The sequence below is a fragment of the Ammodytes marinus genome (assembly GCF_949987685.1).
Source record: "Ammodytes marinus genome assembly, chromosome: 7".
In the NCBI taxonomy this organism is placed as follows: Eukaryota; Metazoa; Chordata; class Actinopteri; order Uranoscopiformes; family Ammodytidae; genus Ammodytes; species Ammodytes marinus.
This window is the reverse complement of record NC_137211.1, coordinates 9,566,461-9,592,228: the sequence shown is the minus strand read 5'-3', so window position 1 is coordinate 9,592,228 and position 25,768 is coordinate 9,566,461. Positions and strand designations below refer to the sequence as shown.

The window sequence follows — 25,768 nt, the reverse complement described above, 5'->3', positions numbered from 1 at the left end:
ATTTGCCAAAAGTTGGGTAGGGTACGGATATAAGCGCACTAACCGCATACTCTACCAGCAAAAACCAGAAGAATTGAAATCCTGTTTGGTGAAGGGTCAACTTTTCTGAATATCAGCTGCACACCTTATCTAAACTACAGTTTGAGAAAATAATCTGATGGTTAAGCAGTTTTTTCCAGTTTCTCTGTCAGATAGTACAGTCAAATAACTCTAAAAACTTTAACTGCATGCAATGTTTCTGAAGAAGAAAATACAAAGACTCCCATACAATATCTAGTCTCATATTACAATACTATTACAGTACTGGATACAAGATTTTAATCCTGGTTTCAGATCTTCTTATCATGTGCTCAGAGGGATATTTACCCATATAGTAATTACTGTTGTGATGTGTTCTGTTGGATTTGAAGTCGACGAGGGCAGAGTGATTTGAGGAGACGAGGGGGGAGGGGGTTGAGCACAGGGTGTCACTGAGGGGACAGAGCACACAAAGACTATAGGGAGACACCGGCTAGAGCCTGGCGGGGGTAATGGCCATGGCAGTGATGGGTGGGGAAGGTGGGGGTTATACACTGAGATACCAAGCAAGCAAGCCGGGGTGAGAGTGAGCAAAGAGCAGCGCCCAAGGCAACTGCAGCGGCTGGCAGCGACTGGTAGACCAGTCATCTATGGAACACACACTCACACACACAATCCCATTTCTCTATCTCTCTCTCTCTCTCTCTCTCTCTCTCTCTCTGTCTCTGTCTCTCTCTCCCAGTGCAGGTCCAGACCTGGCCCTCTGGCCGGCATGGTGGCAGAGGCTGTGGCACCGGGCCCCTGAGCTGGACCCCTCGTGCCACAGAGGAGAGCCCACGCCGTGCAGTGTGCCAGGGCCTGCTGATCTGGGCGAGGTGAGTCATAACCTGTTAACATGACTGGTGTCCCCAGCCTGACACACACTGGTTTGCCTGACATGCACATATACACATAAATGCTATACTGTTGTGTGTGTGTGTGTGTGTTCTATCTCTCTCCCCCTCTCTCACTCTCTCCCTCTCTCTCTACGTTACCAACCCTGCCAGCACTCCCTTTCCTCTCATCCAGATAAAATCCTTTCAGACACAAATTTCAATTATTCACCTCATCCAAATAATGCCATGTGACAAGAATTATCCCTACTGTAATAATCCACTTAACTGGGAAAGAGCAGCTCATCAAAAAGAGAAAGGAGAAAAAAGGGGCTGGAAGTAAGGGGGGGGGATGTGTCAACCAGTCTCGAATCAGGACCCTCATAACAAGAATTTCTTCCCTTTTTGAGGAGGCAGTCTTGAAGCGCACTGGGATGATGAAATTGAAGTAAATTGAAAGAAAGCCTGGGAGAATGCTCCCACAATCAATAACCCCAGGATTAAATTAGCCTTGGCATGAAGGGATGATGGGGGGAGCATGAAGAGTGAATGGCGGTGAATGACATTGAGACATGTAGGCTGAACAATACAGCGCTCCTCTAACCTGTGTGCTGTGTCTAATACAAGGACAGTCAATGTACCTGTGATGTATTCCGTCCCACTTAGAAATAAGACAGTGCCGGCCATAATCGTTGTCATCACCCGAGCCTAGCAGGCCGTATGAACACTTCCCTTCGCACATTATTGAAAAAGCAGCGGATGTGTAGTACTGTCATTAACTGTTGTTGGATTTGTCTGTGTGTATTTACAACTCTGACAACTTATGAGGACTAAGGCTTCAATTACAGGCAACGTGAAATCCCACCATCAACTTTTTTGTAGCCATCTTCTTTCCTAGATACCCCACTGGACAATGAGTTAAAGGGGGGACAAAAACATTATTCGGTATGGATGGGACCGATCAGGTTCAATATGACGGCACAGATTGGCGTACAAATCCAAATTGCACAATCTAAATGAAGTAAAATAAAAACACATTTAAGATGATTTAGTGATTCAAAATTTCTGCAAATATGTTGACTTTGGTTCCCATAATATCCCCACCAACGGAAAACGTATAATAATTATGATATCGTACGGTATCGAATCAGCCAATATCAGAATCGACTCGGAAGTGAAAAATAGTGGATCAGCGCATCTATATTAATTTAGATTCCATGATATTTAAATAACCTGTAACTAAATATGTATACCTATATTACAGTAATGCAGCTTTGAAGCAAGGGTTGACATTTGAATATACTTTTACCCAAGATTACATGTTCAAGAAAAAATAAGGAAACTTTATTTGGTTTTTAAGGGGGGAATGGATTGCAGGCATGCTGTGTGACAAAGTGTTTTTTTCTATTGGCGAATACTGACAAACCACTTCAAAATCTTCCCGGACCCAAACGTAGCTCATGACCCAGACTGAAAAACAATGGGTCAAACTACAGACAACAAAAGGTATGTGGTAAAAGTTTTTTGCGAAGCATGATTAAAGCAACCGCGAATTCATTGTGACGGCTTAAAAATAAAATACCTTTCTCCAGGCGTTTTACTCTCCAAAGAGAAGGAACATAAAGTGGTACACTCTCATTATGGGCTTGGGGACATCTGTGTGGTGCTAAAGTGACTGGTTGCTAATTGGAAGCCTTTAACACTTGATCTCGCCGGTGAAAGTGCAATATCGCCCGATTATTAACCAAGGAAAAGTATTTTGTTGATTAAAAGATTCAAACTTCTAAAAGTCCAGATCATCATGAAGCATTCAGCAATATTTAAAAAGGGCCATGTAATAAAGATTTAATTGACTATCATTTGATCTAACCCTCTCTATCTATCTATATAATAGGCACTTGCATCATTAAATTCCTATGTTATTCTAGTCCATATCGCCTTGTAAAGTAGTTGTAAAGTTAGGTATTAAATACTGAATCCTTACCATTGCTTCTCTGGGGGGAGCTGCCGCATCATCTCCAGGTGGAAGACCAGGCTGAGGAAATTAAAAAAAACACTTGTGTTAGAGCGCCATCTAATGGAGGATGGAGGCTATGCTGCATCATTAGAACAATGTTATATAGCAGTGACATTTACAGTGACCCAACAGGGTTTTTTTCTGCATGTTTCAACAATTCACATAAAAGACTTTTTGATACGTTTTCGATAATGATGAAAAATAAATGTCTAAGGATATGAAAGAAATTAAGAAAATTACTTTCAAAGTTTGGAATTTGTTCACATTCATTCGTTGGTTTTGTTGTTTGGTAACACAGTTCAAATCATTTTTTTTCCCCAGAACTCATTTAAAATTGAGACTGACAACTCTGTAAAAGTAACATTAACTTCATAATCCTAACAATAATTAAGACTTAACAATAATCATATTTTCAACAATTTAAGGCCAAAAAAGAGACTTTTTTTTAAAAGACTTTTCAAACTGTATAATTTACCAGACATAGCTAAAATCAAGTTATGTAAATGAGAGAGAACAGATCAACCATTAGCACAGAATTTGTGGAGTTCTTTTGACCTATTTAATGCTGAGTAGTAAAGTAAATAGCATGGATACATGCATACTATATTCTAGATATCTTAGATAGCTGTTGGCATGCACTAGATGATTATCAGTAATAATTAAGTAAGTACTTTTTTGTGTAAGCATAGCAGGCATAACAATTACGAATACAGTTCCCTTACTTTATTTTATTTCCGGCTTCATCATTTAATATAAAAGCTACTTTTGAATGACTCAGTTCTGAACTAAGCACACACTGTTCTGGACAGCATGTACATGTGCTTGATGCAATTAAAAGCATTGTATAATGTAGCAGCAGAAAATGTGTACAGCTGTCCCTGACGATATGTATGGGGCACAACTTAACATGACGTGTATTTTTCTCGGAGAGGTCCGTTTTTGTCAATAACTTAAACAAACACAGTGTTAGCAAAGAAGAGCCGAGTGAAAAACACCAGGCATGTTTGGCTAACAGTGACCTTTCCACATCCTATCATAAAGTGCACATAACAATGCTACATGTTCAGGTGGAATGCCGTGCATTCTGGGACCTGGTAAATAGCAAGCAGACAAGGTCATACAAGTGTTGGCTACATTGTGATAGTGCAAGCACAAGAGCGTCGTCTTGGCCCTTCATGTGCACCAGTCAACACGAGCAAGTCCGAGAGGAAACTTTTGAGACGCTGCAGGAGCTAGCTAGCATGCTACCTAGCTAACTACTGCTGCTAACTGAGCAGCTTTAAAAGTCTCCCAACGCATATAGTTGCGTTCAAACGGTCACGACATGTGAACACGTTGCAAGAGTCCACTGTCGTATGCGGACTCAAGGATGTATATGTTTTAAATGGCGTAAATGTAGACCTGTGTTGGTGGGTCAGGTTGCTCGGTGGATGCCATCTTCCTATCCCTGCTTTGCTCTATGGCTGTTCGAGTGAACCGCGCTCGATTGCTTTTTCTGAAGGCTGTCAAAGTTCCCCTTCAGTTCAGTGTGTTCACATGAAAGGTTAGGCCTACATTGTAGAAGTAACATGTATGTGAATTGATAACATTGAGATCAAATTAAAATATGATTACTAAAACCTACATAGGACTCTTCCCAGGATGAATTATTGTTTATGGATAGGCTATATTTCTTATACAAATGTGTAAATCGAAACCACAGAAAAAATTGGCAATTTGGTGGTCTGTGGGGCCCTGAGATTGTGGGGCCCCTAGAGCAACTGTCCCATTTGATAGCCTAATCCAGCCTCAACTGACCGCTCCAAAGACAATGAATCATCTGTCAATCAAATAATGGGACATTTGTAGCCTATCCATAGCTACCAATTGACACATTAAAAGAAGTGGCCTTCAGGTAGGCTAGCTGAAAAGACCATTATGTCTTGAAAGAAAATGTTCTCTTCATATTTCCCAGGAGAAATAGTCCAGACACATTTTTAAGTGAGACATATCGAAGTCGGAGCATTGGTCTGAAATCACTCCCTATTTATAGGGGAGATGATTGAATGGTTCGGAAGGTAAAATTATTGCATATTACGAATTGAGGGAAATAGAAGAGTGAACACAGGTCATAGGAGCACAAGTTGGAGAAGTGAATTATATTGGAATTACATGGAAATTATGAAGTGCAGATGATGCGGGCTCTCGTCTCAGCTGATATCTTTTCTCAATAGCTGTTCTTCAGGGGACAAGTCCCTGAGGCCCTTGTTCACATGATAGTTCAACACTAAGCGTCAATATCTATTATAGCCTATACTTTAACAAGACACTTTATTCGTAGTAGGCCTACAGGGAAAATTATCGTACCCGAAGATAGAATACAATCAGAAGGACAAGGTATTTGTTTCCATAAGAAAACCAGATGCAATGGTGCAAGTAAACCAACACAGTATAACTGTTGACTTAACATTGTGCAATATAAGTAAAATAGGGGAACACATGGTAAATTACATGTATTATTTGCAGGGTGACAAAGTGGATTTAAGGAAATGAAGGGACAACTTTTTTTTCCTGAGAAGTGTGCTTTGACAAACAGTAGAACAAGCATAGTAGGCTAATGTATTTGCTATGGAAATAATGCCCTCTGATTTAGGTACATTTAATTTTTGAATAAGAAAACTCTCCAATTAAAAGTATAGGATCTGAAGTATAAGGTAGAACATGGGGCACTCAAGAGAGATGGGAGTGAAGAAGAGTTTAGTCCAACTGTGATGTGGCCTGTTAACGCCTATGTGGTTACTGAAAAACTCTGCTTATAGATTTTGTATTTCGTAAAATTAAGCAAAGAAATAAATGTGCAGATATAATGAATGAGTTTTATATTCATATGGTGTGTAGACTATGCATATTTACATAGCCTATAGCTAGTGCAGGCTTTTACTGATGGATCGAAAGGACAGGTTATACAGGTTCTATAGTTACAGACCCCATAGCCTTAGAGATAGATTAAATTGTAATATGTAAACAAACTTTAAGAAAAAAGAAAGAAAAGGGAATGGTGTGGACAAAATTGTAAGAGTTAACTACGTCCAGGAGGTGGCAGCAGTGTCATGCTGAGGATGCTGGCTGCCGTTCAACCTCAAAGAAGAAGGAGCAGCGGTTCCGCGTTCAAAAACTGATACCAACGAGACTTTAGGCGAGGGCTGCTGTCAAGTGTTTGACAGTGTGTAGGTAAAAGAAAGAAGATAAAATAGGTTTTAAATCTCTTAAATCTTAGAATGTCAGATGGGAAGCCGTGTAAGGTGTGCAATTTCACACGACAGAAATCATACGGGCTGGCAGTTCCCTCCTTAGATGACTTGAAGATAAAAGGTGAGTTGATGAAAACTGGATTGAACTTGTCTAAGAAGAAGTGTTAACCTTAAACATGTAAATGATAAGAGAAAAGTAGGCCTACAGTCATTAAGCGTTCTTCTTCTTGTTCACGCTGGTCTGTGTTTATGCCAAACGGCGAGGTTTGAGTGTAAAGTGAAAGCGACACTAATCTAATGATGAAGCGAACTAAGATGATCCTCCTCAGCACCGTTGTCACACATGGATGCATTCATTGCGTGGCCAGCCATTGGGATCCGTGTCTGCCTTGATCACCAACGAGCTGTGTGTGGGTAGCAACATTTTCCGTCATGTTCGGACTTGCAGGGGCTAAAAACGTGAAGAGTCAGGCAAGACCTCCCTTCCTTCTGTCTGCCCTGCTCATTCCTAGGACGCTAGTCAACAGGCGGTGCCCCAGCCCATTGCACTCATCTTAGCTCTGTCCATCGGATGTTTGCTACTTGTAGGCTATTTGTAGATGCATCATTGAGGATCTACAAATATTCTGTCATTCTTTTTCGAAAACATTCACATTTTGGGAATATTTATATAGGCTATGTCTGATCTTGGTAGAGTCCTCTAACTGCAGATAAGGCAGTAGGCTACTACCTGGATTGCCTTCCTGATAAAGAAAATCCCCATTTTGACATGCTATATGCCTAATCCTATTGGCTACATTACAACCCGAACCTTTAATATTCTATGACTACAACCATATTGATTGCAGACCTAGAAATCGTGTAGAATCTGGATTTTTTTTGTTGTTGTTGTAAATGTCGCTTCATCTTCAAACTGTCTGATTATTTCGGTTAACAGGGAAAACAAATTAGATTTTTAATATTGTCTAAAACTTTAGGAAACCACTGCACATTAGGCATAACTTTATTATCTTCCTTCGGACATCTCAGACATGCAGTACATGAACACAATGATATACAAAAGTAATGTAGGCAGTTTAGTTTTGCCCAATTACACTTGGTGGTGATTAAAATAAACAAATTAGATATGTGAACTGAAACTGAAAATATTGATAGATCATACATGTAAAATATTCATAATTCAAAAGGCAAGTTACGGTGGCATGGGGAGTCAGCAGCACAATCACTTCACAGCTGTGTGTGTGTGTTTGTGTGAGACTAGTAGGACAGTGGTGAAAGCTGAGATGGTTTGACAAGTTTTGTACAGGAATCCCTGGTGTTTGCTTGAGTCAACTTATGGTGCATGGCTTGTCAGTGAACCTTTTGCTGCCTTTAGGTTAGTCTTGGGACTGGTTGTCCTGTTTTGCTGTGAGGTATGACTAAATACTTTAGAGAACTCTGTTGCACTCATAATAAAGAATATTCACATAAGAAGATCTGTACAATGCTTCATCTCTGTGTTCTCCCTACAGGCAGTGAGTCACTTGGGTTTGGCCCCAGTGAAGAGGTCACAGTTGTCCTGGAGGATGATGGGACGATAGTGGAGGATCAGGCCTACTTCTTGTGTTTACCCGTAAACACAAAGTTCATGCTGTTGCATGAGAAAGAGACGTGGTCTCCAGTTCGCAGGAGTAAGCAAGCAGGGTTTCTTTCTTCTGTCTGACATTTTGTTTCATATGAAATGCCCAAGCCTTGGGTTTTGGTACTAGTTTACTTTTCATTGTAGTGGATGGTGGCACGGCGTGGATGGCCAGGGAATCTGTTGTTCTGGAGGCTGATGCTGTGGATAGCTCCGGTGCTGCAGCGCCCTGGTGGGACCTGGCCCAGCAGCTGAGGCAGGACCTCACCAGCATCATCCTCATGTCGGAGGCAGACCTACAGGTGGCTCCTTTTCCTCTATTTATTGTAGGGAATAGTACAACTTGACTAATTCATTTGTCAACATCAGCTTTTTAAAATCGACCAATCCAATGGAAAGGCACACACTAGCTCCATTGTTGTCCAAAATGGTCAAAAACACATTCCCTCATTTGCATGTGAACATGGGCACTAGTGCATTTTTCTTTTTGAAAATGAAAAAATGAACCTATAGAGAATAGATTTACTGTGTAATCTGTACATTGTTGGTTTTGGTCTTTGCATTTCAATTGTTGACAAAGATAGAGAGAAAGATCAGCCCCCTCCTTTAAAGCTAAAATGTCCAACTTTTGTCTTATTGCAGAAAGCTCTGTCATACTCCTCCAATTCATCTAGTTGAATTAGCGTAATATTTCTCTCTCATCTTAATGACTTCAATTATTGTGCTACACATAAGTCTGACGGCGCATAAGGTGATCACACAAAAGCAAAAAGAAAAGGTCTCATCTGCTGTACTTAGTTTGCTCTTCAATCCTTCTATCCAAAATGTGTTGTTGCTGTGACTCTGAAGCATACACAAAATGTATTATGCTCAAAGTTCCAGTCTTAAGTGTGTGCTTTGTGTGTGTGGCCTGCTGTTTTCCAGACCTTAGTAGCCGCACCGTGCCTGGAGCTAGCCTTTGCTATGGGCTTCCAGGAGAAGAGGGCAGCGGACCTCCAGGAGACGCTGCAGAATGTTCTGGACCGACGGGAGGAGGAGAGGCAGTCCAAGGAGCTGCTCCAACTCTACCTCAAAGCTTCTGAGAAAGAGGGCGCACCGCAGGGAGAATCAAGTCAGACCAGCCAAGAAGGTACAGCGCTTTTTATTATGTGGTGTTTTATTTTTATTTTTTACAATTTTTGGAAATAGTTTTGTCCTCGGTTTACCTTCTTAAGATGTTGCATGGTATATACTGTGGTTTTTCTGACATGCGCTAAGTTGATACGTTTGGTCAGACGGTCTTTTTATTTGGCTTAAAGAAACGTTTCATTGCAATACTCATTCTTAAGGAAAATCAGCAGTCCTTATGAATAGCGTGGCTTTGGATTATTGCATTTGCCAATCTATTACAGTGTCTTTTTGAAGAGCCAATAGTCAGTTAGCTAGACACTTTTTAAGCAGCCACGTTCTAAGAGCCTGTTGTTTAAATTAAAATAAAACCCAATTCTAGTATTCTAATGGCTCGTAAGAGAAGAGCTGTGCTTCTACCTTTTGCTCACTAGGTGGAACCATTGTTTTATACTGAATAATCTCACCTCTTCTGAGGATTTTTTAACTACGCATTTTTTTTTCAAATTTTTTGTAAAAGAGAACCTATTTCTAATGTGCCAGGGGCTGGAGATGTGGATGTGCCAGACGGGATGGAGGTGGACCCTGCATTTGGATTCATATCCAGGACAATGATGGTGCTGAAAGGCAAAACAAGTCCAGAGACCAGACTCTCCACTGAGGATCTGCAGGTAGCCCTCTCACACATGTCATTACAACTTACTTACATACTTAATCACGTTCTTATATTGTATTTGTATAATCATATATATTATGTATTGTTCTTTCTTGATTTCAACCCTATCAAGTGAAAGAAGCAGATGTAAAATTTAAGCAATTACGTAAAAAAAACTGCAAACCAGGACACACAACACATCTGTACTTGGGGCAGAGTTTAAAATTGTGTTCACTCTCATTTGCATATCCAAGGACCCCTTTCAATATAATTCAGTCCATCACACTAGCATCACTAACAAAAACAGCCTCACAATAGAACGGATGTATTACAGGGCTGACCGATTATATTGCACTAGTTTATACTATGTGTATCGGAAATGGCAAGTCGTGACAAGAGTCTTGCGTGTTCATATTTCCAGTGTTTTGAAATGGAAGCCTCCTCCATTGTCTTTTTAGATGGTAGTGAGCAGGGGGCCGGAAGCTATGGAGCAGGTGCTGGGCTGGGACGCTGCGAGGACGTCGGCACTGCTGCATGCGTGTGAAGGCGAGCTCACCAGACGTCTCCAACAGGTTCAGAGCGTGCAGTCCATCAGGAACAACTCACAGCTCCAAAGCCAGACGATTGCAGAGGAGGAGGGCCAGGGATACACAGCACGAGGCAGCAACTAAACCAAGGCTTTTTTTTACCTGACTTTATAGACTGATCAAAACAAAATTCCCACTACCTGCCTCAGGGGCTAGTGGAACGGGATTTTCCCTGTGTTGCTGATAGTATCCATAATGCTGGAATTCATGAATGTTAATGATGTTTGCGTTGCGTCGTGTCGTTTTTTTTTCTTCAAACCACTTGATTGCTTTGGCCTCTAGAGGAAGCAGAGTGATTTGCACAGAGTCATGTATATCAAAGACATGTACGCATTAACCACTTGGCCCCTTTTTCACGCTGTGTTATACTGTGAAAAATAATCACAGATAAACATGTCCATGCAATAGTTTGCTGCTTTTAGAAATATATTTTTTTTGCAGAAAAAAGAAAGGCTATCCGTTTCCCCATTTCCAGTCCTTATGCTAAGCCAAACTAACTGGCTGCGGGCTTCTGCTTCATATTGAACAATCAAACACCCATGCGTAGTATCAATCTTTTAATCTAACTTTAGACTTTGTAAGTAACAAAATAGACTATTTCACATATGTTACTGAAATATAAAAGTATAGTTAGTAGTACAGTTTCAGGGGATCTTTGGGGATTTAGAGCAGAAGTACGCTTATTTTAGTCAGTTTGCAACCTGTCTGATCCTGTCCCTCACAACTTGCTCCTGTTTGTTTTCTTTCTCAGTGACTCCTGCAGAAAAGAGAACAATGTTATTTCCCCGCAGTGCCATAGTTTCAATCTGTGTAATGTCAAGCAATGAGTCTCGCAAACATTTTTTAGAGAACAGGTTTTCCCTGTCTTTTTATTTTCATTTTTATAGATATAAATTTGCCTTAAGTGTGGCATTTTCCTTCCCCTTTTTGTACAGTTGTGTAACCTTTCAGCGAGTCTCTACCTGGAAGAATGAATGGTAGAAATACTGGAATGTGATGACCACAGGCACAATACCAAAGAGACTTCCAGTGCTTGTAGAGCATGACGTTAGAGTGACATGGAGCGCAGACAGCAACTGAAAGCAGGATCACGCTGAGAGTAAAGCAACGTTTGCATAAGTTTACATTCATCTATTTGAATGCGGTACCCAGACTTCTTAATCCTTCTTAAAATGAAGTGATAATAATAAAGATCAGATGTATTCACTTCATACATGCAGGCCTCACTGAACACATTATTTCTGGATGAAAGCACACTTAAGACCATCTATCTGTTCTATTATTGGTGTCATTTCAGTCCAGTGGCCGTGTGATTTAAGCCAATGTGTCCAGGTTTGTAACGTGACTCATATAGGTCATGTGAAAGGGTCCCTTTGTCATGCTTGTCATCTCATCACCTGTCCCCTCAACAATGAACACAAATGATGATGGATTTATATCTGTGACAAAGGGTTATCCTTTTGCATGGTTCTGAAATTGAGATGACACTACCTTCTTGTACTCTAGTCTTAAGCTACTGGGGAATGTTGAGCATTTATACAGATTTCCTATTGTCTTCGTACGGCCAAAAGGTTTAGCCCTAGCACGTCACACAGTTTCACCAAGAGTAACCTGTCACAGCTGTTTTATAACCCCAAAAAGTATTGTTAAACACATTCACATTTTCCATTTAATTTTTAAACCTGTATGGCAGATGTTACAGAGGGACGTCATATGACTGTACAGTGAAATACATGTTTAATTGTTGTAGGAGGTCTTTTGAAATGTTTGAATTAATAAATATTAAATGCATATAGAATTATGCACTGACAGACATGATTTTGTTTCCACGAGACTTCCATGAAGATGTCATTTAAAGGACAGACTGTTTAAAAATATGATTTATTTAAATACCTTGAATTACTCATTAGTTAATGCTTTTTCATAGTCAGAGAAACTACTAACAATATAAAAGAAACTGAAAGTGAAGCTTTTTTTTATATCTCTGTGCATACAGTGATTTCTTGCACAAGCTTGCATGGTTTTCGGCAAAATATTGATGGGCATATGAACGTCCAGTGGCTGCATGCTGCTGCTAGATTTCCCGACTATTGTTTAATGGGTTTCATGGTGTGCGTAATTCCGCTGGAATTGGATCCAACTAGGCTGAACAGTTATGAGAGAGTGGGGTCATGAGCAGTGGATGTAACTGCCATGTGTCACTCTGCCTTCTTTGCAGTGGTGTGCACGGGGGGGGGGGGGGGGGGGGGGATCAACCGCCTCTGCCCTTTTTATCAGTGAGTGACTTAACTGCACTTTTTTTTGGCATTTTCAAGCTTTATTTGACAGTTCATAGTTGAAATAGGGAGACAGAAAGAGAGGGGGGGATGACATGCAGTTAAGGTCCACGGATTGGACTTGAACTCGCGACCACTGCAACGAAGGCCGGAGCCAATGTGGTACGCGCTCTATCCACATGTCATTACGTCACTGTATACCTCTGTATCACAACAAGAGCATCGGTTGATACATTGTATTTTTTTTTTACTATGTGTTGCCCCTGACATAAGCGGATATTAGCTCTAAACAAACAAATAGTGTTTGCCACTCTGGAACCAGTTTACCTGTAAAGAGTCGGTTCTGTCGCTGTGGTAACCCTAGTTCGTGATTGGGCACTGGCTCCTAACCGGCCCTCAAACTGCATGGAAAAGGGTTATTTGATGAGCCCTTTTTTCAAATTTCACCCCTGCTCTTTAGAGGGGCATGGCAAAGCATGGCAAGATTACGAGTAAGCAGTTCTCAGGTAACAACTGCGGGTGTGCGCTGTAAGCCCACAGTTGCCCTGAGGACTCTGTGGGCATTTCAATGCGGGAAACAAACCGTATCCCATAGAACACACGTCCACCTTAGACCTTATGATTCTGTTAGGTTGCAAATGCCAAGGGGAGTGTACGGGTCAGCACATACCTTGCATTGCTAAGTTGTGGTGGTTTTACGAAGTACGTAGCAGCATGACAGTTCAGTCAACAAAAAATATCCCTAACCTTTTAAAACAATTCACGAGTTGACAAGAAAGTGGGGTTGGCCTAATATCAAATAAATGAAGAAACGTAAATCTAACACTGGAGCGAGAGAAACAATAAAAACAAATCAACACAAATGCGATTCTTTCTCACATGGAGGCCTGCTTTTTTGGTCCACTTGTGGAGCACAAATGGAGGGAACGTTAGTTATATACTGCTTAAGTGTCAAACGAGTGGCAATTTCACAGCACTGAAGAACTCTATAATGACTGTTTTGATAAAGGAGTAGAGTTTGGATTGTGGAGAGCCAGCTGAATAATGTATGAAGGGTAAACGACTAGCATTCACCGCTCCTTAGACCAGACTGACTGACTTCCAGATTGCTTCATATAATGCATGTATTATTTCCGCCAAAGCATAAAATGTGTCTCTGTCTGTAGCTAGAAAAGGGCAAAATGGTTAGCATTAATCTACAAAGGGAATCCTATTTTTGTTTGATTTGTTTGTATGATTTTAATTAAAATGCTTGCCCAAGCACATTTGACTTCAGGTTGTATCTTAAGGCCACACAATATCTTTTTTAAACAGTCTAATTTCAAGTCTAAGGGTCTTGTGAGTCTTTGGAGAGTATATATGTAGAAATCATTACTAAGGTATTGTTAAAAAGAATGCCTATGCAACACAATATCCAGGCATAGGAACAAATTTTGCTTTGTACATTTCTTGGATAGTATACAATAGTATGCGATGTTAATATGAACAAACCATCAGTGTTAGGTCAAAGAGATTCAGCCCTGGTACTGGTGTACTTGATCTTCCATCCCTTGTTTTTACCACTCGCATCGGATCTGAACGAAACATGCACCTGGTAGCTTCCTGTGTCAATGAGATGTGGCGCCTTTGATCCACAGAAGGGTCCATACTCCTGTCCAGCTGTAGAAACCTTGAGGAATGGGGACATCAATTAAGTAACAGAGATGTTGATTCCTGAAATGCCTGACTGATTTATGTCCATTCCAACTTAAATATGCGGTAAATGGCATGGACGTACAATGAATCACGCAGGGAGGACAGATCAGTAACAAGCTGCCTCCACAAGCATGAGGAGGAATACATTGCGTATCCGTCTTTCTGTGAGTGTGTGTGTGTGTGTGTGTGTGTGCGTGTGTTGTGTTCTGAAGTCACATGACTAACCTTCAACATATCGTACGGACAGGGGACATCTTGGTGTCCCTCAACGTCGAAGGGTTCCAGAAATTCCAGGATTATTCTGTAGCCCCCCGGCAGATGGATGGTGTGGTCACACTCACTCATAGGCGGGTAGGGACTCGGGTAGCCTGGACTGGTGAGAACCCCCGACAGCGAGGTCAACACCTGGCTGTGGCATGGCACTGTAGGGCATTAAAATCCCACTTAAAGGTGGAGTACGCCACTCTGGAAAATGATTGTTCCAAAATCCCTTTTTGTCCAAAACAGTGTATATGTCCTCAAAATCCGCTGCCTGTCTGTAGTGTATGCGCGCTGTAAAAATCCAATGTTCATAAACACCCTGGCTCTGTAAACAGGCATGCTGGCCCCTTTTCTTTACATAACCTTTGTTCACATACCAGTTTACAGGGACTATAGGCTGTGTATTAACACCTGACATTTTTTTCAGCACACACACAGTACGGACAAGTAGCAGATCGTGAGGAGATCTTCACTGACTTTGAAAAAAAGTGATTTTTCACAACAAATGTAATAGCTTTTTACCTTTAAACATTTCTAGGAATGTTTTAGACCTGCAAGTGCTTTTTGGATTATTAAGTACCTCTATGAAAAGGTTTTTGTATTAAAAAGAAATGTGTTTATTTCATGGCAATTTATACATCTCCTGGCATCACAAATGATGGAATTAATTAAGGGTTTGTGTTATTGCCCCAGCCAAATGTGCAGATGTTGCTACAGACAAAAAACAAATGAGTGTTGCAAAGAGGCTGAGTCGCTGTGATTCATATAATTATTTCAATCTGTAGGCAGGTAATCATTTTTGCCTATTCATTGCATGATTTGTTTTGTCACCCATTTTCCTCTGGCAAAGAATAATCATTTGAGGCACGTCAGCTGTTAATTTTGATTAATTACCTGGTGTCAGCGCACTATTAGTGCTGCACACAGGTATCAATTGTTAATGCCATTTTGAAGTTGCCGTTCCCTTAGGAATCCATAGTAATTAACCTTGCCTTACACCAGCTGGCAAAGATCAACTACTCTATCCATCAGTGTGCATTTTCAGTCTCATATTGTTAGAGCCAGCTATGATAGAATAAAATCCAATCTATATATAATAAAAAGTAAAAAAATCGTTTTTTGAAGATTTGTTCAGCAGTAATGTATAATACTGAGAACTCCATGAAAAACAAATGCATGTTGTCTTCCTATAATGGGGTGTAGTTACATGTTTACAACCCAGCAATATTTTCTTCATCCTCCACCCTTCCTGCAAAGTCAGAAATTAGCAGCGAATGCACTTTAATTGTTTGAATGAACCCCTCAATACCACACTTGTGCCAATGGAAAGATTTGGCCAATATTTTATTGTAATATCAACAAATTCTGTCGAATTAAATATCTTGAAGAGACACAAGATCAAAGTGTGGAGTTGAGCTGGATTTAGCTTGAGAGACACCACATTATTTATTATGTTTATATTTTCAGAGGCCAATATTCAAACACTGTATGCAGAGCTCTTAACACAATATATTGTTTGACTTAGCGGACTGAGCTCATATGAATCCTCCTGAGCTATACAGTCTGCAGCGCACAAGCTCTTACCAGTGCAGGATCTTCTGTTGTCATGGAGAAGGTATCCTTGTCTGCACGTGCAGTAATAACCACCAATGTAATTGTGGCAGAAGTGATCACACACTCTTTCCCCATCGATTTTAGACTGACACTCATTGATGTCTGTTAGAGAAGGGAACACAACACAATAATATTATGTGAATGTTATGTTCCATACATAAACAAATATCACATAGGAAAGGGAAATATTCATCAAGACTCTAATTCCAAAATTAATTGGAAGATTAAGAAATCTCCTTCTCGTTATATGTAAAAGACGTGTCTCTTCTAAAAGTTGCACATCATTGCTGCACTGCTGTATTAATGACGTTTACAGCCTTTCCTCTTTCTATTAAAATGTATTTGTCTCATATTACTGTTTGTACTAGTATTAATAAAACCCTGCTTTAATTTCACTATAACTCCATTACACATTGTTTGGTGTAATTTCATCAGCACCTAAATGTATCTGCCTTCTGGCAACAAGTGTCACTATTCTGCATCACCTTCTGAGGCGTAAAATGCTTGGAAGCCAGTGAATCGGCCCTCGTTAGAGTAGTCACTCCTAAAGACCACTGACATGCGGTTCCCGGCTGACAGGATGACGGTGTTCCTCGGGGTGCTTTCAAAGTTCTTCTCTTCCTCACCGCAAAACCGCAAGGTTTCATTCCCCTCTGCCAAAACCTAGTTTGACAAGGTCAAAGGCTTTTCAGTGAGTACAAGCTGCAGACTCCATAGCAGGTAATCTTTGCTGCAGTTTCTCCAGCATGTACCTGGATATAGTCATATTCACACTGGTCTGAGGGCTCCATGCTGAAGTGGCTGAAGTAGAGTTTGACCCTGTGGCCCTCTGGGACATTGATGTTCCACACTGTGTGCTGGTTGTCGGGGTATGGCTGGGGGAAGTCGGGGGAGGTGAAGCTGCCATATAACCCTGTCATTTCCGCACTCAGCGAAACACGGAGGAGGGAAAATAGGACAAATAAACAGCACCCACTGGGCAGAGTTAGGTGTCATGGCAGCAATTTCAAAGGGCCATTTTGCACAAATAAATGCGGAGCGACACTCACCTCGTCATGTTGGCTTAACAGTTCCCCTGCTATTTGGCGTTTTGTGGATAGTTCACGCTCAATGTTCCCAGGGTAAATGAACCCTACTGGCCGAACGCCATTTAGGTAAACAAAGTGAGACAGGCACATGATCAATTTGTTATCATTCCCCATGAACCTCCCCTCGGTCACAGAGATCTATCAAACGGATGAATGCCAAAATCATTTGTATTCATTCTCATTCTGAAAAATATAAATGAGTCTAGATTTATATGACACTGATTACTATTTCTTGTCAATTCATTGCATTCACCAAACAAATTGAAAGCACACAAATTAAGCAAAAAGACAACAACAACAACAAAAAACTGTTAAAAACAAATATTCTGTAGTTTTGTAACGTATGATTGGTCAAATGTATTGGTTTAATTTTGAAAAACAATATTTCAATATTAAAATTCTTAAAGCTAAAGTGCAAAACTTTTTCATTGAATGTTGGTTATATTCAAGCCATTGCCGAACCAGTTGACAGAAAGTTCATTAAGCCCTTTCAGCTCCACAAAACTATCTCTGTATTTCTCAGTATGGCAGCGACAACAGTGTTGTCATAATATCTCATGTTGTCGACAAAAGGTACCCTTTATAGCTTTAAATTTAAAAGATATTTCTTAAAACAGAAATCACCTTTTGCCTGTGTCCCACTTCAGTGCCCTGTGAAACTGGTTTAGACGGTGATGCTGATCAGACCAGACTTCTGCTACTAATTATTTCAGATCCCACTCTCATTATTTCTGAGCAGGAATAATAATTAAAAAAACACTTTACCCATGAGATTTACCAAGTATTTTGTATATGCAGCTCAATAGAACGGTTCATGAGGTTGAGCTGGTCGTCCACTGACAACAAGGTTGGGGGTTCGATCCCTGGCTCCTCCTGTCCACATAAATAAATATCCTTGGGCAAGACTTTTAACCCCAAATTGCAGGGCAGCTCTGTAGCCCTTGGTATGTGTGGATTAAAGGCAAATTGTAAAGCACTTTATCAGGTAGAAAAGGAACTATAAGTGCAATCCATTTATGATAATTATGGTATCAGGGACAAAAACAGTCCCTGGTACATCAACAGCAGAATGTGTCATGCTTAAAGTTGGTTTTTCATTTTGTGTTTGTTTTAAGTCCATCTGTGCATGTTCCAAATGCTTTTAGACCAGACGTCATTGTAAAATGCTTTTACAATGAACGAGAGTAATCATGCTGTCTGTTTTGATGGAATATGGATACAGATGTTATTCAGAAGTGATTGTGCCTTTCATCCAGCAACAGTTGTACAATAGATAAGCGTGTAATAACCGACCACCATTTTCCCCTAACACTTAAGCACAAATGGCTAGTATTTGCAGATAAATTACAATAATTATCCACACACACATTAATTTCCCTGTGCAAATTACCTTTCTGACGGCTCTTTTTAAACGGTGCCATGACCTTTTCCTTTTCCTTTGATTGTGAGTAGGTGGGATGTTCAGCCACAGCGGGGTCTGTTGGCAGATGTTCTCCTCTTGGATATGGTCCAGATGCAACTCAAGCTTTGATTGTCCAGAATGATGCACCAACGGAGATGACACCCTCTGACACTGTACAACGCTTTCCTGGAACATTGGAGAATATTTTTTTTACTTTAAAAAATCATGTTAATAGGGGAAGGTGGGGTGATTTGTGCAACTTTTTACTCAAAGTGATTTTAAAGTGAGGCCTTGACAGTTATGTCTCCAACTCAAATATGTACATATATTTCAGGATGTTGTGCATCCCTGGCAATAAAAACTTTGGATCTGGAATAAACTGTTTAAGAAATATAGCTTTCGGAAAAAAAGTTGTCTTGTCGCACAAATCACCCCACTATGTGGGGTGATTTGTGCGTCATTGTGTCACAATGACAAAGTCACCATCATCATCTTTCTGGCCATCTGAACTCTCATCAGTGGTGTCGTTAAGTGGAATTGAGATGTCACTCTCTTCTGAGCTACTGTAGACAATCACTTTCTTTTGGTGACCAGCGTATACAGCCATGCCACTGGCACAACTCTCAGAAATGTACTTTGCACTAGTTGCTCCGTGCTTGTGGAACCAACTGCCACCTGACAAATGTGATTCCCCCTACATTTCTGCCTTTAAATCAAGGCTCAAAACCCATATGTACACCCTGGTGTTTCCTCCCCATTAACCTCTGCACTACTTACTTACCTCTGCACTACTATCTGTGTTTATGTGGATGTATGGGCTTTACGTCTTTTATTTTGGTTATTGTTATTTTACCTTCATTGTTTACCTACTGAATGCACTATGTACAGCACTTTGGACAGTGCAAACTGTCATAAATGTGCTTTTATAAATACATTTTACTTACTTACTTACTTATAACTCACCCAGGCCCTTGCGCACAAATCACCCCATCCCCAGAATTTTGGATAATAGGCATGATGCAGCAATTTAGGGTTGACATTGTGCTAACTATATAGACTCAAAGTGTAGCATACCAAAGCACTAAAACATGTGTCAAATGTTTTCAAACGTGTCTATAATTGTTCAGACACAATAATCAAAAAACCTTGATCATGGAAATTTTACTTTGAAAGGCAAAACACAGTTTTTTGAGCTTAAATGTGCTTATATCTTATTCCTTGTGTCTCCCTTCTTTACAGGATGAGTCAAATGGATGGCTCTTCTTAAATATGTGGTCACATTTCCAATTTCTTCCACGGTTTTCTAGAAACAAGGGGTTTTGCAACTTCCAAAATGCACAAATCACCCCACCTTCCCCTAATACTTGTGACTTTTATTCAGACCCAGGGTGTAATTTCCGTTGTCTCTGGGGGTGTGAAATAATGTCATGTTTCTGGGCCTTCATTTCCAGAGAACTCAGTAGGATATTAAAGGTAAAAATAGAAAAAGATCCCTGTTTTTTTTTTACCACTGAGGCTTATCCTCCATGGAGCTGCAGCAACAGTGTAAAACCTCTGGACATAGCTCTTCTCTTTGTGTATTTTGTAGACTTTCTTTAAAGATGCCTAACCATGGTATCATGCTTGTGGTGTAGTGGTTAAAGTGTCCTCCCCCCCATGAGGCTCAGTCCTCGCAGCAGACCCAGTTCGAATCCAACCCGTGGTCGGTTCTCTGGATGTCATTTACCCTCTCTGCCCCATTTCATCTCTGTCTCTCTGCACTATAAAATAAAAAGCATTGAAAAAGCCAAAAAATTATATCTAACAATAAAAAAGATACCTCACCATGTTTTACTCTTTCGTACATGGAGGTCTCTTCTAAACTCCCTCATGAAATGATGATTTGTAGTGACTGATTATTAAGATTTATTAAAAAGTACATAGGCCAGTGAATGTTAATATCAGAGTATCTAAGAGCCTTTTTCACATTTAAAGATGTGTAAAAGAATGTATTTTTTGTCATTAGATCTATATTTCGAACTACAATGCATAAGAAAAAGCCTATTGTAACATTGCATAATTACCTCTGTATTTGCTCTTTTTTGCTGCTCTGCTTCATAATCTTTTCACACCTTAAGGTCTTAACTTTCACACCCTTAGGTCATACCTTGGGGCTGTGAAAGACCTTTCTTTTTAATTGTTGCTGTTGAACGGAGGCAGTATTTAAAAGTACAGGTGAAAATGAAAGGGGGCATAGCACAAATGCATTTGATGTCAGAATGATGGGCAGCTCTGCTTGAAGCAATGTTGTAATGTACTCAAATGAAAAAAAAGACACAAGGCATAGAGAAAAAATACAAGGTATCATTAACAATAATAGAAAAATAATATATATTTTCTGTAATATTATGCACGGCTGTCTCCAGAATTTATACTGAATATATGTTTTAACTACTGAGAAAAAAACGACTTAAAAGTTATGAAATTAGTTAAAAGACTTTTAGTTTTGCTGCTGAGTCATGGTCAAACTGTACTCTGTAATAACAGAATAGGTTCTTGTTAGTTAAGAAATACTTTAGTATAATGTAAGTTTTCACATGAATTCTTCAACTTCACATCTCATTCCTTCTATCTGTAAAGGTTCTCTGAGGAACTTTCAGTTTGTGTTAATTCTTGCACCCCTTTGGACAAAAGCGGTGGTTTTACTACGCCAGCTGTTGTCCCTGGGAGAGCGTACCCCATGGCAAAGGCATTAAGAAAAACAATATAAAAATAGCATTCTTTGCACTGATGGCCTTGTTTGCTATTGACTGTTTCAGAAATATTTAAAAGTTCCTCGTAGCATCTTTATTATATTATTGTCTGGTACAAAAATTACACAATAAATTGTTAGAAAAAAAAAGATAGATTGTGGGCCAAAATCTAAAGCGTTCTGTTTGCTACCGAGAGAAAAATCTTCTGCAGACCTGGAGCACATTAAAATAAGCTACCCTACAGTTTGTATTCAGGTCACACTTGATCTGATAAAATCTTTAAAATCAACTCTAAAGAATGGATTTGTGTCTGCAATAGCCAGAATCTAACTATGAAAAGCTGCATGTAGATGTTCCCTGCGTAACATGGGGACCTTGTGCTTCCTCAAAGTACAACCCGTAATTAAAGAGCTTCTAGGACATAGAAATATTAGGGCAAGTGTTGTACATGTGCGTCATGAACAAAGCACATTTGCGAGACATTGACTGGTGTATATGTGCATGTAGCGTAGTTCATTTGCTCAAATACACACACACACACACACACACACACACACACACAGCCGAGCATGCACTCAAAAACCGTGTAGAGACACAAGGCACAGGCAGGTTTTGATTTCAGCATGATCAAATCTTGAATGTCCATGTGCGCAAGACAGACGCTGTGGTCGCAGCACAGTTGCCTGTTGTACCGTGCAGTAATGAAGTGCTTCCTTATAAGATGTCAGCCAGTCATTAAATACAGAGTAGGCCACATGAGATCCACTGAAAAACGAAAAACACGGCGACTGTTTGTATCTGGAGAGTCAACAAAGGCAGTGATGGAGATGCAGCCCGAGAGAGAGAGGGAGAGTGAAATAGGGAGAGAGAGAGAGAGCTACAAATCAGAGTCATTTCAAATGCTGGAAGGAGGCAAAGAAGGGAACGTTTCTTTCATTTTTGTCTTATCATGCACAATTCACACATCTCTCTGCGGCTTGCGAAACATCCTGTGCTGATAACAAATTATACACCGAGACGTGCAAGTATACGCTTTTGCATTCACCCCTCACCCTGACATCCCCCTGCCATCATCTTCATCTTCTCTCTCTCTCTCGTCCTCCTTCTCCTTACCACCGACTGCAATCACAGTAGTCTCTGCCATGCGCTTTAAACTGTAATTAAGGACTTGAATAAGTGGGGATGTGTCACTTGAGCTGAACTCAGAAGAACAGTGTAGAGTTAATCCACGGTAATTTCCTCGTGCGCTGTAGTTGTGAAAGAACGATATAATTTAGGCTTTCATAGCAGACCTGCTGCAAAAAAAGAACAGATGGTTTAAAAGCAGCACACGGGACATGTGTCAGATACCCATTTTACTCATTTGTCGGTATGTGATTTCATGTCTGTTAGACCGCAAAGAAACATTTTATTGTAGGAATGTCAAATGTGACTAGAGCAGTGAAAATAGGTTTCAAATGTTGTTGCTTTTCACTGTTTCCTTGACTGGAGCCTCGAGGCGAAAAGTTCAAGAAATCAAGAAACAACATTGATGGAATGCAATCAATTTACATTAACATATGTTTTTATTCTGCAGGGAGCAGCGGGTTCACTATAATGTTTCCATTAAACCTTGCCATTGTTTCTGTTCATTGTGCGTAGGCGCATAGAATACATTAAAACAAAATACACCTGGAAGTGTCTCATAGTGATTTCTTGCTAAACACTGTATTGCCAGCGTGTTTTTGACCAACAAGAGTTTTCTATATGCGTGGGTGAGACAAAGGGATTTGAAGAATGTATGAACATGCAAATTAATGTAAAGAATAACTGCAGTCATGTAGGTAGGCTTAATCAATGTTCAAAGATAATGAATAATACAAGCATCAGGGGAAATTATCTCACAAACTGTAGCCAGTGAGAGGTTTTATCAGAAGAATGCACAACAGGGTGGATTTATCAATGCTTCTTCCACAGAATTCATTAAGTTAATGAGGGAAGTGTCCAGCTTTTTCTTTTTTTGACTTGTTTAACTGACTAAAGTCAGCAGCACTATGAAAATGTACCGATGGTGTTGCATGCTGGTGAATTTAAACAACATTTAATCATTTTAATCAAAGTGGTTCATTTTGTTAAAGTCATTGTATTGAATGTAATGTCTTTGCTCTAAAAACAAAAGAGATCAACAGACACAAAGTCCTCTGAACTACAAATGAACTAATACATGTGAATATATTTGGGGGAAATATTGTTAAGGTTGGAAGACTACCAAGCCACTGAAATATGTTAACAATGGTTTTATCGTTTCACTCAAGGATCTGCATGTTGTTGCAACAGAGCTTTGGTGCATTTACCACACAATGTCCCAAACGCTAAACTCCACATGTCCTCTGTAGAATGTATTGCTTTCCCAGTTTTCCCAACATCCCCTGATGCTAATGATAAAAAAAGGCTTCTGATGAATTGATTTTGAGCTTTCTTGTGGCGAATTTCATTGCTGACGTCAGTCCCATAACTCTTTCAATTTGGCTCAGCTTGGCTCTTTTTCACAGATAACAAATACGGTCATTTCCTTGCTAATGCAAACAGGCCACAGCTTTGGAAATTCATCTGACCGCCATAAGGCAGTAAAGCATTCAGTGACGTTGGTGCGAACAAGCGCTGATGAGAAATGGCACACAGGTGCTGCTCCCAGCCCTGAATTCTTGCCTTCATTATGGTGCCTCAATGCCACCGCACATTCCCCTTCATTACGTTTTAATCAGCTCCCTTTTATAAAACCACTGAATGTTAAGGAATTTAAGGCCAAGGGAAAATTCTTAACAAAAGAAAATGTCCAAAAAAAACTTTACTCTACCCTCTATTTGTTTTTTTGGTAAACATGGAAGTGAACAGCAGTGTATATTTCTTTTAACAATATAATACATTGACTCATCAACATACAGTATGAAATGATATAATAGTGCTGGCCGGCCATGACTCAATAACTCCAGCATGGATATTAATGAAGGGGCTATCTCTTGTATAATTGATTGAACATTTTCGGGTCTGTTAGCCTTGAGAGAAATGACGGTCATCCTGAATATTTAACATGGATTTTCAATATGAGCAATGGCACGACTCTTGTCGGCAGTATAGGGCCATTAATAAGCTAAAACCATCACTGTCAACAGTTATGCTGCGGTAACATTTAAAACCTCAATGGCTCACATTGCTTTTTCTTTTCTTTTTACCCCTCCACCCCCCTTTCTTTTGTCTCTGCATGGCCAGATCATTTAACATGAGGGGATTTTGTGTTGTTAGAGCAACTGCAATCAGGTGCATTGCCATCCCAAGTGGGCCAAATTGTCCTGAAAATAGTCAAGAGGAGCACTACATGCTGGGAGAAAATAACATTACTTGAGATCCTCATCTGCTGCTGTGGCAACAAATCTATTACAGGTGCAAAGGCTGAGCGAAACAAGGACAGTTGTGGTAACTAATCACGGGAGTGTCATCCCAGTGATTGGGAACCTATATTGTAAAAATCACACAGGACACTAGAGTTCTTAAACAAGGCGATCAATAACCTCTTGTGTTGCTTCTCCTCCCACCCTGCAGCCCTATTCTTCTGAGGACACAAGCATAGTGAGTGGCTGCTGGTCATGAGTCTGACACTCAGTGTAAAAGCCAAACTGATGAACCATGACAGAAACCCTCACTTATCCATGGTATATCAAAGTACGTTGACTATAATAAAGCAAAAATAAGACGGACAAAAGTTGTAGATCAAGGCTAAATGACAGTTTATGACTTGACTGTTTGTTCCCTTTTATCATCCTTTACATTTATATCTATCATCATCTTCTCTCCTGCAAAACTGATGTAATTTTCACCAGCTTCAGCTGTAGAATGCTTTGTGTTCATGGCTAATTAGCTATTGTAGCATGCTAACACACAAAACTAGGATAGTGTCTACGGTAAACATTACATATGGTTAACATTGGCATGCTAGCGCTGTCAGTGTGAGTTTGAATGCATGCTGATGTTGTCATTAAGCTCAATGCGATGGTGTGCCCGTGATCAGCCTCATTATGCTTCTAGAATGGCTGTGGACGCTATGGAATTTTTTTTGGTTCAACATAGTCATTGGAAAATATCGTCTTTTTTATTTTTCAATGTAGCCTATGTTATTGACTGGTAGTCCTAATTACTCCAGGAAGGCAAGCAGTCTTAAGAGGTACTTGTCATTGTCAGAGCAATTCAATGAGCCCTACTTTTAAGACATTTCAGAATTTACTAAAAACAACGTGTTGCTACAGTAAATGTAATCTGCGGTTTGCGTCCAACAGCACTTAAAAGTCATTGTTAACTAAATCCTCAAAAGCCTGTGTTATGCTTCACCGCATGACCTGCCCATCCTCCCAATGAACAGGGACACTATAGTGACAGGTGTGCCGCATCCCTTCCCTGTGTTGGTGGCAGCTCATTTTCTGAGCCACAGCTTTAGCAAGGAGCGAGCAGAGGGCCCTATAATGATCAGCTTTTAGCGCTGGCACCGGGCGGCTGAATAAGCCATCAGGCATCATTAGGCCCTGCTGGGGAAAACAATGTTTCCATTCCCATCGGTGCTCCCGA

The 25,768-nt window shown here is 40.2% G+C and overlaps 3 protein-coding genes across 3 annotated transcripts in view; 1 reads left to right on the top strand and 2 right to left on the bottom strand.

The window, feature by feature from the left end:
* The window catches only part of pex14 (peroxisomal biogenesis factor 14), a 45,653-nt gene extending 41,285 nt beyond the window's left edge, over nucleotides 1-4,368 (bottom strand). Inside the window, exons 1-2 of the mRNA XM_080030522.1 lie at nucleotides 4,309-4,368; nucleotides 2,875-2,925 (exon numbers count right to left, since the gene is read on the bottom strand). Of these exons, the coding sequence (XP_079886648.1) occupies nucleotides 2,875-2,925; nucleotides 4,309-4,344 (87 nt within the window). The 5' untranslated portion in view covers nucleotides 4,345-4,368. The remainder of the gene's footprint in view (nucleotides 1-2,874; nucleotides 2,926-4,308) is intronic.
* A 1,693-nt stretch (nucleotides 4,369-6,061) lies between these two features.
* dffa (DNA fragmentation factor, alpha polypeptide) lies at nucleotides 6,062-11,916 on the top strand. The gene is made up of 6 exons (XM_080031108.1): nucleotides 6,062-6,258; nucleotides 7,649-7,807; nucleotides 7,903-8,057; nucleotides 8,680-8,884; nucleotides 9,406-9,533; nucleotides 9,976-11,916. The coding sequence occupies exons 1-6, from the start codon at nucleotides 6,165-6,167 to the stop codon at nucleotides 10,186-10,188; spliced, it is 954 nt and encodes a 317-aa protein (XP_079887234.1). The 5' UTR covers nucleotides 6,062-6,164; the 3' UTR covers nucleotides 10,189-11,916.
* Nucleotides 11,917-13,884: 1,968 nt separating this feature from the next.
* masp2 (MBL associated serine protease 2) lies at nucleotides 13,885-17,007 on the bottom strand (the record flags this gene model as incomplete). The annotated part of the gene is made up of 6 exons (XM_080031719.1): nucleotides 13,885-14,049; nucleotides 14,301-14,497; nucleotides 15,921-16,052; nucleotides 16,436-16,613; nucleotides 16,703-16,925; nucleotides 17,000-17,007. The coding sequence occupies 6 exons, from the start codon at nucleotides 17,005-17,007 to the stop codon at nucleotides 13,885-13,887; spliced, it is 903 nt and encodes a 300-aa protein (XP_079887845.1).
* Between the last annotated feature and the right edge of the window lie 8,761 nt (nucleotides 17,008-25,768).

Coding starts and splice junctions, on each gene's coding strand:
- dffa (XM_080031108.1), top strand. CDS start 6,165: ATGTCAGATGGGAAGCCGTGTAAGGTGTGCAATTTCACACGACAGAAA. Junction 8,885..9,405: donor AAGTCAGACCAGCCAAGAAG/GTACAGCGCTTT, acceptor CTAATGTGCCAG/GGGCTGGAGATGTGGATGTG. Junction 9,534..9,975: donor TCTCCACTGAGGATCTGCAG/GTAGCCCTCTCA, acceptor TTGTCTTTTTAG/ATGGTAGTGAGCAGGGGGCC.